General features: G+C 43.1%; 1 protein-coding gene across 4 annotated transcripts in view; it reads left to right on the top strand.

Moving 5' to 3' along the window:
• Positions 1-3,501: 3,501 nt before the first annotated feature.
• SRBD1 (S1 RNA binding domain 1) overlaps positions 3,502-13,067 on the top strand; it is a 243,606-nt gene continuing 234,040 nt past the window's right edge. For 3 of the 4 annotated variants that reach the window (XR_009739351.1, XM_061432247.1, XM_061432246.1), the window contains exons 1-3: positions 3,502-3,597; positions 6,027-6,106; positions 6,901-7,075. Coding sequence is in view for 2 of the 4 variants with exons in the window: in XM_061432247.1 (XP_061288231.1) it covers positions 3,547-3,597; positions 6,027-6,106; positions 6,901-7,075 (306 nt within the window). In the remaining 2 variants the exon portion in view is untranslated. Of the gene's footprint in view, positions 3,598-6,026; positions 6,107-6,900; positions 7,076-13,067 lie in introns of those variants that run through there. The other variant, XM_061432248.1, reaches the window with a different exon arrangement.

Raw genomic sequence — 13,067 nt, 5'->3', positions numbered from 1 at the left:
AGGACTAATTATGAGAAAATATATTCAAGGTAAGATGAAATAAGAATTTCTGGGGAGGCCTTTATAATAGCTTTTAAATTCAGTTTATAAAAAGAAGTGGGGCTTAGAGTATAGAAGTGGGGTTAAGATACTTGGCCTCATCAAAATAAAAAGCAGGAGCTGTTTTTGTGTTTTGTGGGAAGGGAAATGAAGCTGGTGGATCTGGAGGACATCTCACCTAGGATACTAAGTTAACAGGACTTAACACACAGCACTTTTCAAGAATCTAAAAATGAAAGGAATTTTTCTATTCTTGCCCAAGAAAGTTAGATAACTGGGACCTGCCTTTGCTTCAAGTAAATTAATTCATGAGTACTCACCCCTCATATGTGCAGGGTACCTTATCAGGTAAGGAGTGAGATAGAGAGGTAGACTGTGGGGAAAAAAAAATCCAGAGACATAAAGCATTTGCCCAGAACATGAGAAAGTTCTTGAGTAAACTGAGTTTCCAAATTGGTGTGCCTGGCAGTGTACCTGGGATTCCTCTCTTTTTTCCCTTTTTGTCCTACCTGGTCGCGTGGAGATCTTTCTTTCAATTTTGGGTGTTTGAATTATTGTGTCAGTAGGTATTCTGTGAGAACTATTCCAGCTATAGATGTACTTGGGGTTCCCAGATAGTGCACTGGTAAAGAATTCGTCTGCCAATGCAGCTACGTGGGTTCTATCCCTTGGTCAGGAAGATCCCCTGGAGTAGGAAATGATAATCTACTCCAGTACTCTTTCCTGGAACATTCCATGGACAGAAAAGCCTGACTATGGTCCATGGGGTCACAATGTGTCAGACATGACTGAGCACACACATACACATTAAAAAAAATTTTTTTTTTTCACTTATTTATTTTTGGCTGTGCTGGGTCTTTGTTGCTGTGCATGGGCTATTTCTAGTTGCCTCCAGCAGTGGCTGCTCTCACATTAATGTGCACAGGCTTGTCATTGCAGTGACTTCTCCTGTTGCAGAGCAAAGTCTCTGGAGTGTACGGGCTTCAGTAGTTGTGGCAGCGCAGCTTAGCTGCATGTGGAATCTTCACCAGTCAGGGACTGAACCTGTGTCTGCTGCATTCACAGGCAGATTCTTAACCAGTGGACCACCAGGGGAATCCTAGGTGTATTTTTTCTTTTCCTAGATGTATTTTTGATGTACTTGTGGGAAGAGGTGCTCTCACTGACCATTCTACCATCTTGATAGGTGTCTCCCCTAAGCTGCCTAAGACACCTAAGTAAGATAGTAATGCTGCTAGATCTAAAGTGTGTTAGTTGTTCAGTAGTGTCTGACTCTTTTCAAGCCCATGGACTGTAGCCCACCACAAGAATACTGGAGTGGGTAGCCATTCCCTTCTCCAGAGGATCTTCCCAAACCAGGGATCCAACCTAGGTCTCCTGGATTGCAGGCAGATTCTTCAGCATCTGAGCTACCAGGAACGCCCCACTAGGGCTAAACCCTCCCATAAACCTCAAGGACCCTGTGAGGGCTTATCCGTTCAGTTCAGTTCAGTTACTCACTCATGTCCAACTCTTTGCGACCCCATGGACTGCAACACACCAGGCCTCCTGTCCATCATGAACTCCCAGAGTTTACTCAAACTCATGTCCATTGAGCTGGTGTTGCCATCCAACCACCTCATCCTCTGTCATCCCCTTCTCCTCCCGCCTTCAATCTTTCCCAGAATTGTTAGGGGAAGCACACTGATTGAAACCGCCCACCCTGGCCAGACACCATAGTAACCATTTGCATGAGTTGTTTTATAACAGGAGATCCTGATAAGGAATACGGAACTAGTAAGCCACCACCGGAGAATGCAATGGCACCCCACTCCAGTATTCTTGCCTGGAAAAATCCCATGGACGGAGGAGCCTGGTAGGCTGCAGTCCATGGGGTCGCTAGGAGTCGGACACGACTGAGCGACTTCACTTTCACTTTTCAGTTTCATGCATTGGAGAAGGAAATGGCAACCCACTCCAGTGTTCTTGCCTGGAGAATCCCAGGGACGGGGGAGCCTGGTGGGCTGCCGTCTATGGGGTCGCACAGAGTCGGACACGACTGAAGCGACTTAGCACCAGCAGCAAGCCACTACCAACCAGAAGAGTTCGGGAAACGTTGAAAGGAGACACTGTGTGTCCGTCCACTTCCCAGAATCCCTCTCACTAGCATCCATCTTGGCTGAGCAATGCATGCGCCACCAGGAAAGACTCTGAATTAGAATGCTTGGCCAAAGAGCACCCAGAAACTAATCCCATCACCATAAAACCTGAGACTGAGACCCATGTGGCAGAGCAGTTCTCCTGGGTTCCTTTACCCTACTGCTCTCCACCGGGGTGCCCTTTCCCAGTAAAATCTCTTGCTTTGTCAGCACATGTGTCTCCTCGGACAATTCATTTCCGAGTGTTAGACAAGTGCCCAGTTTCGGGTCCTGGAAGGGGTCCGCCTTCCTGCAACAGAATCAGGGTGTTTTCAAATAAGTGAGTTCTTCACATCAGGTGGCCAAAGTATTGGAGTTTCAGCTTCAGCATCAGTCCTTCCAATGAATATTTAGAACTGATCTCCTTTAGAATGGACTGGGTGGATCTCCTCGCAGCCCAAGGGACTCTCAAGAGTCTCCTCCAACACCACAGTTCAAAAGCATCAATTCTTTGGTGTGCAGCTTTGTTTATAGTCCAACTCTCACATCCTTACATGACTACTGGAAAAACCATGGCTTTGACTTGACAGACCTTTGAAGGCTTATCAGAAGAGGGAAAATTTGGATATGCCTCTAAAGTTATAGCAAACCCTTATCTCCGGGTTTAAGAAACACCCTTGCTGCTGCTGCTGCTAAGTCACTTCAGTCGTGTCCGACTCTGTACGACCCCATGGACGGCAGCCTACCAGGCTCCCCGGTCCCTGGGATTCTCCAGGCAAGAACACTGGAGTGGGTTGCCATTTCCTTCTCCAATGCATGAAACTGAAAAGTGAAAGTGAAGTCGCTCAGTCGTGTCTGACTCTTAGCAACCCCATGGACTGCAGCCTACCAGGCTCCTCTGTCCATGGGATTTTCCAGGCAAGAGTACTGGAGTGGGGTGCCATTGCCTTCTCCGAAGAAACACCCTTAGGAAAGTTAATTACCGATATTTAACATTCACGTTAGAAAGGCTAAAGGTTGATTGTTTTTCATTTTTCCATTGCAAATTACAAATAATGCAATTAACAGAAACATAATTGAAAAAAGTTTAAAAGAGGAAAGAAGAAAATAAAAACAAAGCGGATTAAGAGAAGGAAAAATAAGAAAAACAGGAAGGTGGGTCGGCCTTTCCAAACACCTCGCGCCCCATCTCCGACGGGTCCGGGTCCGAGCTCCGCCCCCAGTCCTGGAAGGGGTCCCACCCCAGAGCTTCAACGAGATCCTCGTTCTAGCCCCGCCTCCGATCAGCGTGGCTCCACCCCATTCTGGGAGATGAGCGCCTAAGCGGCGAGTCCGGGGGGAGCCAGGCGGGACTTCCGGCGTTTGAAAAACTTCCGGCGGGAACCGGAAGATGTTGTCTAGCACACAGACTCAAGGAGCTTCAGACACGCCGGGCGGGAAGGTGAGCCGAACGTCCGCCTTCGCGGGCTTCTTGCGGGCTCGCTGGAGCCAGGTGCCCGGGCTCCGATATTTTTGGGACCATTAAAAAAGTTCTGAGCGATCACTGGGGGAATAACATCCGTTTTTAAAGTGAGGAGTTTCATTACATAGTACTGACTGCAGTATCCCACACCCTGCCCCCTCGGAAAACCCGTCCTAGCTGCTGCGTGTCACCTGGCGCGTTTTCTCAGTCAAATTTCAGCACTTAGTACATAAGCGCAGTTATGGGGAAGCCGGGTAGATAGACCTAGTTTGTTTTCATACCTCAAATGAACGGAGGTGGGGGAGGAAGCGCCCTTTTGACTCTCAGATCCTGTCCCGGGCAGAAGCAGCTGCATCCTCAGCTCTGTGCCTGAGGGCACACTGAATTGGTTGTTTGTGGGGAGCTTAGTATCTTTAGCTTTTTATTCTTGGGCGGGTGAGATTCACAAGGAAGAGTCTTTACACACTTCTCCCTAGATGGTAGGAATCTGCCTGGCAGCTTTTTTGGGAGCACAGTGGGAGAAGGGGACCGGAAATCTCTGTATGGTTCCCCTACCAACAGCTGTACTTGGTATCCCCTAGTTTAGAGACTCTGTTTTACCTTCTCCGGAGAAGGAACCTCCAGACTTTTTCCAGGGGCGTTTGTTAATTTCATGAAGCAGAGTAGAGCTTGTAGAGACATTCCTTTGCCTCAGACAACATATACCCAGCTCGCACTCCCTTTACCCTTAGTTCTGAGGTATCAGATACCGTGTCCTGTGCTTTTTTTGGAGGATACTGCAGAGAAAATTCGGAGAAGGCAATGGCAACCCACTCCAGTACTGTTGCCTGGAGAATCCCAGGGACGGGGGAGCCTGGTGGGCTGCCGTCTGTGGGGTCGCACAGAGTCGGACACGACTGAAGCGACTTAGCAGCAGCAGCAGCAGAGAAAATTGGTTTGGTTCTGAAATGCTCCCACTGCTGACTTGGGGGTTTAATTTTTACATAGTAAAATCTGCTAATCTTTTAGGCTTTTGGAATTTTGAGTCATGGCTAGAAAAAGCTTTATTCTCCCACCTCCACTCAAAGTTATGAAAATAGTGTTCTTTAATTTTTGTAGTACTGTAGTTTTTTAAAAAAATTTGGTACCTTTACATCATCAGTGTGGAATGTATTGTTAGTTCATGGTGTGGAAGCAAGAATTAAACACTTGTTTTCCTGCAGAGGATAGCTGGTTGTCGTAATACCACTTATTGAATAATTCATTTCTGTCCTGGTTTGAAATGCCATCGTATCATACGCTGACTTCCTCTGTTTCTCTGTTGTGGTACAATACATTCAACACAGAAATCACAAGTTATCCATTCCTTTATAATCAGTATCAAGGAGCACTTATTTAAGGAATGATGGCCTTGAGAAACATAAAATTCCAAAAAGGGGGTGAAGGAGAAGATGGAAGAATTTTCTGTCTACGTCCTTTTGTTCTCCTGGTTCCCTCTGGGTGCTTTCCTGCCCGGTATTTCTGTACCCACTGTACTGAGTTGAGGGATAGCTGCCAGGAGGATGTGTTCCCTTTTTTTGTGACAACCCCTTTGGTATTTCTGGGAAGTGTTCCTTCTTCCAGCAGGAATTAGAACAGAGGCATTATAATGTAGGCTTGGTTTAGGAACTTGTTGAAAGGTTTACAAGCGTGTTAGAGTCCATTGTAGTTTTTAGGTTTGACCTACATCCTTTAGGTAGTAAAATTTATCAGCTAAAGCAAAATTTGTGTATTGTATGACATCTCTGGCTGTTTGACTCTTTTTTTTTTTTAATTTAGAGCTGGGCCTTTGAATTTGTGAAATACTTTTTAGTGGGATTTGTGATTTATTATCCTACTTAAATATTGTGAAATTTTATAATAAGGGACTAAATTATCTTGTTTTAGGAACAACCTGGCTGCTTAGTCAGTCAGCATCATGTAATTGACTGTCAGCTTTGTAGATTGGCATTAACTGTATTCTTAAGAAGATAAAGAAGAGGGAAGACATTTCTTGTCTTTGAGATACAGTTTAATAAAGGACTTTATTATTTGCTGTCTGATAAATTATCAAATAATACTTCGAGTATATGCAAGCCTATAATTCTGGAAAAAAAATTAAGAGTTCTCACCCTATAGGACTTACATTTTTCCAAAGATGGCCCACGCTCACCAGGCTTTTGAAATTATTGGAAGGCTGTTAGCTGCCCTTATAATTGGCAGCCATAGAAGGGAAAACAAGTGTTCAGGCTTGTGAATGATTGTCATTTTTTTCCTCCTATGGCATTTTCTAGCAGAAGAGCTATTGGAGTGTTAGTTTTCAATGGCACATCATTTTGTAGACAAAATAAGTTATCAGTCATGCAAGTGATTTAAATCATGATGATTTCATGTTATATTTCTTCTTCCAGATGTCATCATTGCCAAGAAGAGCAAAAGCAAAGGTCCAGACTGTGATACCCAAAGATGAATTCTCTTCCTTCTCTGAGTTGTAAGCATACTTGTTTTACATGGTGTGGGAGAATGATGTATATTTTAAGGATATGCATTCTGTCATTTACTAACTTCAGAAGTCATTTTTTTGGAAGAAAGCTTTGTTTCTTCATTCATTCATGCAACAAATATCTATTGAATTCACTGTATTTATTGAACAGAGTTGTGTTCCAGGCTCTGTTTAGGTGTTGATGATACACTGTTGAACAAGGAGGAGGTGACCAACTAAGTATATAATATAATATTTACACTAGAATATACGATCCATGGGAGTAGAGGAGTTTTTTATGTTGATTTAGAGCGCAGTTTCTCAACTTCAGCACTATTGACCAGATAATTCTTTGATGTGGGAACTGTCTTTGTAGGATCTTCAGCAGCATCCCTAGTCTCTACCCATTAGTTGGTTATATTTCCCCTCCCCCACCCAAGTAGTAACAATCAAAAATGTCTTTAGATATTGTTTAAAAATGGAAAACCTCACCATGACTATGGTGTGACATGACCCATTTACTATTTACTACTTAAGGTAATAAATGATTTTCTATGTCTTGAGTATATGGTTGTGTATATTGGTTAGGTAAGAGGAAAATGAAGGGAGATCTGTGATTTACAGTGTATTAGAGGGTATTTCTGGTCAAATTTCTTGGTTCAGTTCATAGTCTGTATTCACATCACTACATTTTATTTTAAACATCTACCTTCTTTTTTTTCAAGAAGCATATGTCTCTTTTTCAGAAACCTTTAGCATTTGGCTTCTGTTTCCCGAAAATTTTTCTGTCGTTTTACTCTCAGATCATCTGCCTCTGAAGATGATAAGGAGGACAGTGCCTGGGAACCCCAAAAGAAAGTCCCCAGAAGCCGTAAGCCACCTGTTTCCAAGGTATCCAAACCAAAGAGAGTACCACGAGTGAAGAACATGCTGCAGATCAGTGATGGCTCGGAAGACGTGGCTGTCAAGGAGGAGCTGGTAGGTACCTTAGCTGGATAGAGGGAACCCTGCGGTGTCTTTTTTTTTTTTTTTTTGGAGGGCGGGCACAGGTTTATTGCAGCCAAGCACCCTGCAGTGTCTTCTTAATTAGTGATGCTACTTTCTCCTTATATGGACTAGGAAAAACCAGGTAAATGGCAGAAACTGCGGATCAATGGTTTCCTCTGCCAGGGGTCTTAATGGTATTTACCATCAGATCTACCACATTGGAGGAAGAAGAATATTTATTACCTGGCACATACATCTGTCTTGCCATAAGCAAACACTGTATCTGCACCAATCTGGATTAAAAGACACCAACAACAATAAATTATAGGCTCTGTTGCAATATCAAAAGAATTATGCATTTCTAAAATGCAAAACTTTTAATATGCAGTGAAAGAATAAAAGAATAATTGAAGGTTATTTAGTTGATCTTTTCTCCTATCAGCCAGTACCTCTGTTTCTTCATCTTTACAGGCAAACTTTTCACTAACACACTTTTAGTGGGTAGGTGAGTAGGTTTTACCTATAGCTAAGAAACCACAATCACAGAAAACTGACAAGTCTGATGATGTGGACTGCAGCCTTGTCTAACTCAATAAAACTGTGAGCCATGCTGTGTAGGGCCACCCAAGACAGATGGGTCATGGTGGAGAGTTAGGACAAAACATGGTCTACTGGAGAAGGGAATGGTAAAGTGCTTCAGTATTCTTGTCTTGAGAACTCCATGAACAGTCTGAAAAGGTGAAAAGATAGGACACTGAAAGATGAACTCTCCAGGTCGGCAGGTGCCCAGTATGCTACTGAGATTGATGGAGAACTAACTCCAGAAAGAATGAAGAGACATAGCCAAAGCAAACACAACACCCAGTTGTGAATGTGACTGGTGATGGAAGTAAAGTCCGATGCTGTAAAGAGCAAAATTGCATGGAAACCTGGAATGTTAGGTCCATGCTGCTGCTAAGTCGCTTCAGTCGTGTCTGGCTCTGTGCGACCCCATAGATGGCAGCCCACATGAATCAAGGCAAATTGGAAGTGGTCAAATAGGAGATGGCAAGAGTGATCATCGACATTTTGGGAATCAGCAAACTAAAATCGACTGGAATGGGTGAATTTAACTCAGATGACCATGATATCTACTACTGTGGGCAAGAATCTCTTAGAAGAAATGGAGTAGCCATCATGGTCAACAAGACTCTGAAATTCAGTTCTTGGATACAGTCTCAAAAATAACAGAATGATCTCTGTTCGTTTCTAAGGCAAACCATTCAGTATCACAATAATCCAAGTCTATGCCCCAACCAATAATGCTGAAGAAGCTAAAGTTGAACAGTTCTATGAAAACCTACAAGACCTTCGAGAACTAACACCCAAAAAAGATGTCCTTTTTGTTATAAGGGACTGGAATGCAAAAGTAGGAAGTTGAGAAACACCTAGAGTAACAGGCAAATTTGGCTTTAGAGTACAGAATGAAGCAGGGCAAAGGCTAACAGAGTTTTGCCAAGAGAACGCACTGGTCACAGCAAACACCCTGTTCCAACAACACAAGAGAGGACTGTACACATGGGCATCACTAGATGGTCAATACCAAAATCAGATTGATGATATTCTTAGCAGCCAAAGATGGAGATGCTCTATACAGTGAGCAAAAACAAGACCAGGAGCTGACTCTGGCTCAGATCATGAACTCCTTATTGCCAAATTCAGACTTAAATTGAAGAAGCAGGGAAAACCACTAGACCATTCAGGTCTGACCTAAATCAAATCCCTTACAAATATACAGTAGAAGTGACAAATAGATCCAAGGGATTAGATCTGATAGACAGAGTGCCTGAAGAACTATGGATGGAGGTTTGTGACATTGTATAGGAGGCAGTGACCAAGACCATTCCCAAGAAAAAGAAATGGAAAAAGGCAAAGTGGTTGTCTGACCAGGCCTTACAAACAGCTATGAAAAGAAATGAAAGGCAAAGGAGAAAAGGAAAGATATACCGATTTGAATGCAAAATTTTAAAGAATAGCAAAGAGATAAGAAAGCCTTCCTCAGTGATCAATGCAAAGAAATAGAGGAAAACAATAGAATGGGAAAGACTAGAGATCTCTTCAAGAAAATTAAAGATACCAAGGGAACTTTTCATGCAAAGATGGGCACAATAAAGGACAGAAATGGTATGAACCTAACAAAAACAAAAGATATTAAGAAGAGACGGCAAGAATACACAGAAGAACTATACAAAAAAGATCTTCATGACCCAGATAATCACGATGGTGTGATTACTCACCTAGAGCCAGACATCCTGGAATGCAAAGTCAAGTGGGCCTTAGGAAGCACAACTATGAACAAAGCTAGTGGAGGTGATGGAATTCTAATTGAGCTATTCCAAATCCTAAAAGATGATGCCGTGCAAGTGCTGCACTCAATATGCCAGCAAATTTGGGAAACTCAGCAGTGGCCACAACTGGAAAAGCTCAGTCTTCATTCCAATCCCAAAGAAAGGCAATGCCAAAGAATGCTCAAACTACCGCACAATTACACTCATCTTAGACGCTAGCAAAATAATACTAAAAATTCTCCAAGCCAGGCGTCAACAGTACGTGAACTGTGAACTTCCAGATTTTCAAGCTGGATTTAGAAAAGGCAGAGGAACCAGAGATCAAATTGACAACATCCGTTGGATCATTGAAAAAGTAAGAGAGTTCCAGAAAAACATTTATTTCTGCTTGATTGACTATGCCAAAGCCTTTGACTATGTGGATCACAATAAACTGTGGAAAATTCTGAAAGAGGTGGGAATACCAGACCACTTTACCTGCCTCCTGAGAAATCTGTATGCAGGTCAAGAAGCAACAGTTAGAACTGGACATGGAACAACAGACTGGTTCCAAATAGGAAAAGGAGTACGTCAAGGCTGTATATTGTCACCCTGATTATTTAACTTACATGCAGAGTACATCATGAGAAATGCTGGACTGGATGAAGCACAAGTTGGAATCAAGATTGCCAGGAGAAATATCAATAACCTCAGATATGCAGATTAGAAGGAGATCAGCCCTGGGATTTCTTTGGAAGGAATGATGCTAAAGCTGAAACTCCAGTACTTTGGCCACCTCATGCGAAGAGTTGACTCATTGGAAAAGACTCCGATGCTGGGAGAAATTGGGGGCAGGAGGAGAAGGGGACGACAGAGGATGAGATGGCTGGATGGCATCACCAACTCAATGGACGTGAGTTTGAGTGAACTCCAGGAGTTGGTGATGGACAGGGAGGCCTGGCGTGCTGTGATTCATGGGGTCACAAAGAGTCGGACACGACTGAGCGACTGAACTGAACTGAACTATGGCAGAAAGCGAAGAAGAACTAAAGAGCTTCTTGATTAAAGTGAAAGAGGAGAGTGAAAAAGTTGGCTTAAAACTCAGCATTCAGAAAACTAACATCATGGCATCTGGTCCCATCACTTCATGGGAAATAGATGGGGAATCAGTGGAAACAGTGACCGACTTTATTTTTTTGGGCTCCAGAATCACTGCAGATGGTGAGTGCAGCCATGAAATTAAAAGACACTTACTTCTTGGAAGGAAAGTTATGACCAACCTAGACAGCTTGTTAAAAAGCAGAGACATTACTTTGCCAACAAAAGGTCCGTCTTGTCAAAGCTATGGTTTTTCCAGTAGTCATGTATGGATGTGAGAGTTGGACTATAAAGAAAGTTGTGCGCCAAAGAATGATGCTTTTGAACTGTGGTGTTGAAGACTCTTGAGAGTCCCTTGGACAGCAAGGAGATCCAACCAGTCCATCCTAAAGGAAATCAGTCCTAAATATTCATTGGAAGGACTGATGCTGAAGCTGAAACTCCAAACTGATGCTTTGGCCACGTGATATGAAGATCTGACTCTTGAAAACGCCCTAATACTGGGAAAGATTGAAGGCAGGAGGAGAAGGGTAAGACAGAGAATGAGATGGTTGGATGGCATCACTGACTCAATAGACATGTGTTTGCGTAAACTCCAGATGTTGGTGATGGACAGAGAGGCCTGGCATGTTGCAGTCCATGGGGTCGCAAAGAGTTGGACCCAACTGAGCAACTGAACTGAATTGAACTGAAGAAAGTATTGACTTGTTTGTTACAAGAGTTTGGAGTTCTTTTATTAAGGGTGGCATAGCTGCACTTAAAAGTAGCCTGGCTGTCTAATTAGGAAATACATCTTAGTTGCCTGGTTCTTTGTTTTGGGGTCACTAACCCTTTGAGAATTTGATTATAGTTATGAACTTTCTCTTCAGGAACACGTGCACATGCCCATCCTCTAAGTTTTAAAGTTTATTTTAAGAGCGTACAACTTAAGAACCCTTGTCATGGCGACTTCTTGATCCTTTCCATTATGCTTGATGTATGTATATTTTTTTTTAAGGGAAAAAGAGAATTCACATGGGAAGCCTCTCAAGAGATATTGAGCTAGTTTTCTAGCTCAGTCAAAACACATGGAGCATTTTAGAAGATTTCATTTCACTGGTTTTTCGTCTTGCCTTGGTGTAACCACCACTGAACAAAATAATTGAAAACCCTATTTTGGGTGGAGCTAGAATTGGTAGTCTCTTAATAATTTTAAAATCTGTTGCTAGCAAGCTTCGTAGACAAAATCCATTATTCAGTCTCTTCCTTTCCATATTGCTATACTTTGCCAATCCACTAGCCATTCCTCTTTATTTGAAGAATTTAGCTGCAGCTTCATATCTTCCTCTCTGCCATCTTCTGTAATTTTTCTCAGTGCTTTCCCTCTCCACTTGATGAGCCGTCTAGTACCTTGTGTTCCTGGTTCTTTAACCTCCACACCTCCAGGGACTTTTTCTTCTCTGCCTTCACTCCCCTGCTCGTGATCTCAACCTGAATCTTGTCATGACCAGAAGCTGTGCTACCTCTGACATTTCTGTTGTGTCTATCTCACTTTTGTGCCATCAGTTCACTGTTTCCTGTCTTACTACCCTACTTGCTCAGATGCCCTCACTGCCACAATTTTGCCGTTTCTTCAGAACTTCTTAGCAGTTCTCAGCCTAGGGAGCTTGAAAAAAATGCCAGTGCCTAGATGCCTTTTCCGAAGAATTCTGGAGGTGAGCTTGGTACCAGTGGTATTACTTTTTTAAAGCTCCTCATGTGATTGTTATGTATAGTCAGAGTTGAGATCCACTACCTAATCCTTTGACTCTAGAGCTCTGTCATTGTCCATCAGCCCATTCTTTTCCTACCTAATCTAGCCTAGATTACATAATCACTTTTTATTGAATAGTAAATAGTAAGACTATTTCAGTTCAGTTCAGTTCAGTCACTCAGTCGTGTCTGACTCTTTTCGACCCCATGGATTGCAGCACGCCAGGCCTCCCTGTCCATCACCAACTCCCGGAGTTCACTCAAACTCATGTCCATCGAGTCAGTAATGCCATCCAGCCATCTCATCCTCTGTCGTCCCCTTCTCCTCCTGCCCCCAATCCCTCCCAGCATCAGAGTCTTTTCCAGTGAGTCAACTCTTTGCAAAGTACTGGAGTTTCAGCTTCAGCATCAATCCTTCCAAAGAACACCCAGGACTGATCTCCTTTAGGATGGACTGGTTGGATCTCCTCGCAGTCCAAGGGACTCTCAAGAGTCTTCTCCAACACCACGGTTCAAAAGCATCAATTCTTCGGCAGTCAGCTTTCTTCACAGTCCAACTCTCACATCCATACACGACTACTGGAAAAACCATAGCCTTGACTAAACGGACCTTTGCTGGCAAAGTAATGTCTCTGCTTTTCAATACGCTATCTAGGTTGGTCATAACTTTCCTTCCAAGAAATAAGTGTCTTTTAATTTCATGGCTGCAATCACCATCTGCAGTTATTTTGAAGCCTCCCCCCCAAAAAAGTCTGACACTGTTTCCACTGTTTCCCCATCTATTTCCCACAAAGTGATGGGACCCGATGCCATGATCTTAGTTTTCTGAATGTTGAGCTTTGAGCCAA

The sequence above is a fragment of the Bos javanicus genome, chromosome 11 (assembly GCF_032452875.1).
Source record: "Bos javanicus breed banteng chromosome 11, ARS-OSU_banteng_1.0, whole genome shotgun sequence".
In the NCBI taxonomy this organism is placed as follows: Eukaryota; Metazoa; Chordata; class Mammalia; order Artiodactyla; family Bovidae; genus Bos; species Bos javanicus.
The sequence above is the reverse complement of the archived record's forward strand: the minus strand, read 5'-3'. Positions and strand labels throughout refer to the sequence as shown.